The sequence below is a fragment of the Medicago truncatula genome, chromosome 2, assembly GCF_003473485.1.
Source record: "Medicago truncatula cultivar Jemalong A17 chromosome 2, MtrunA17r5.0-ANR, whole genome shotgun sequence".
NCBI lineage: Eukaryota > Viridiplantae > Streptophyta > Magnoliopsida > Fabales > Fabaceae > Medicago > Medicago truncatula.
In genome coordinates this window covers 37,639,985-37,641,293 of record NC_053043.1, presented here as the reverse complement: position 1 = coordinate 37,641,293, position 1,309 = coordinate 37,639,985, and the positions used below count along the sequence as shown (strand labels likewise).

General features: G+C 32.3%; 1 protein-coding gene across 1 annotated transcript; it reads left to right on the top strand.

Moving 5' to 3' along the window:
• Positions 1-231: 231 nt before the first annotated feature.
• On the top strand, positions 232-1,309 carry LOC11408395 (uncharacterized). The gene is made up of 2 exons (XM_003596244.4): positions 232-479; positions 815-1,309. The coding sequence occupies exons 1-2, from the start codon at positions 394-396 to the stop codon at positions 1,215-1,217; spliced, it is 489 nt and encodes a 162-aa protein (XP_003596292.1). The 5' UTR covers positions 232-393; the 3' UTR covers positions 1,218-1,309.

Genomic DNA, 1,309 nt, shown 5'->3' with positions numbered 1-1,309 from the left:
TCCAACGATCATCAATCAGTCAACCACGCAATCCAATTTCTAGACTCCATTTGTGAGTTGTGACACAAAATAAGTTATACTGTTTTTTCTTTAAGGATAAAATAAGTTAAAATAAAAATAATTAGTCAATGATTTTCATCCTCAATCAAGCACATAGGTTGACCATCAAAATGTTCAAAGTTGACATTCAAACGCTAATTACGTGTTTTAGTACTTTTCATCATTAGTTGTAACATGCTTCTTTCTCTATAAACCCATTATTCAAGTGATTCAACTAACCACCAAGACACAATTGAACAAACACACTAACTTTGGCAACTACAAGCAAAGCTTCTTTCTGCATGATTATTTTGGGAGAAAATCAAGTTTGATATATAATTTGTATTATTTCAAATGGCTCTTGCTGCAGGTAGCTTCACCCACATGCCAGTGCTGCCCACCCAAAATTATGTGTCTAAAAAATCTATGGCAATTACCATGTAAGTATATATATCCCATATAAATGACAACTTTAATTATATACGGATGCTTGAAGATACTTTCTTTTAGTCAAGTAGTTTATTCGTTAGAAATTCAACTTTTAAGATGAATAAGTATGAAATCTGAATTTCGTACTTCGATATCTGAATATAACGTTCTTGCCAGCTGATCTATGTTCATATGGACAAAGATTTTTTTTTTTTTTTTCCTTCTAGTAAGCATAGTTTTAGTGTTTGCATAATTATATATGTATCAATTCTTCTCATAATAATAAACTATCATTGGGCAATATACATGAATCATGAATATAACTATATTTGTTGTTTCTCTTCAGAAAATGTGCTAACAACAACAAAAACAAAACAAAAGTTGTTGGAAAGAAACCAACGGGTAGGAAAGGAAGAAGAGGATTGGGGACTGGTCCAAAAACGGAGAATGCTCAGGGAATAACAATTCCACCAAAAACTTCTGATGATGATCAACATGACAAAAACATAAACAAAACCAAAACCAAAGTTGGTCGAAGGAAACCACCAGGTAGCACAGGTGGAGGAGGATTGGGGACTGGTCCACACACGAATATTACAAAGCTACCAAAAAATCCACCAAAAGATTCTGATGATGATGAAGATCAACTTGACAACACTTTTGCATTCAATCTTACTGGCAATGAGTGGGTGGTGATTTATCTTTTTTCGATCCTCTTTGTAGGTTCAACATTGTTTAATGCACATTAATTAGGAGTTGTTTTAATTAATTTTTTCATGTAATTAATGGATATTGTTTTTGTATTCTTATGGTGGAGAATTTCAGTTTTCTTTCATTTTAA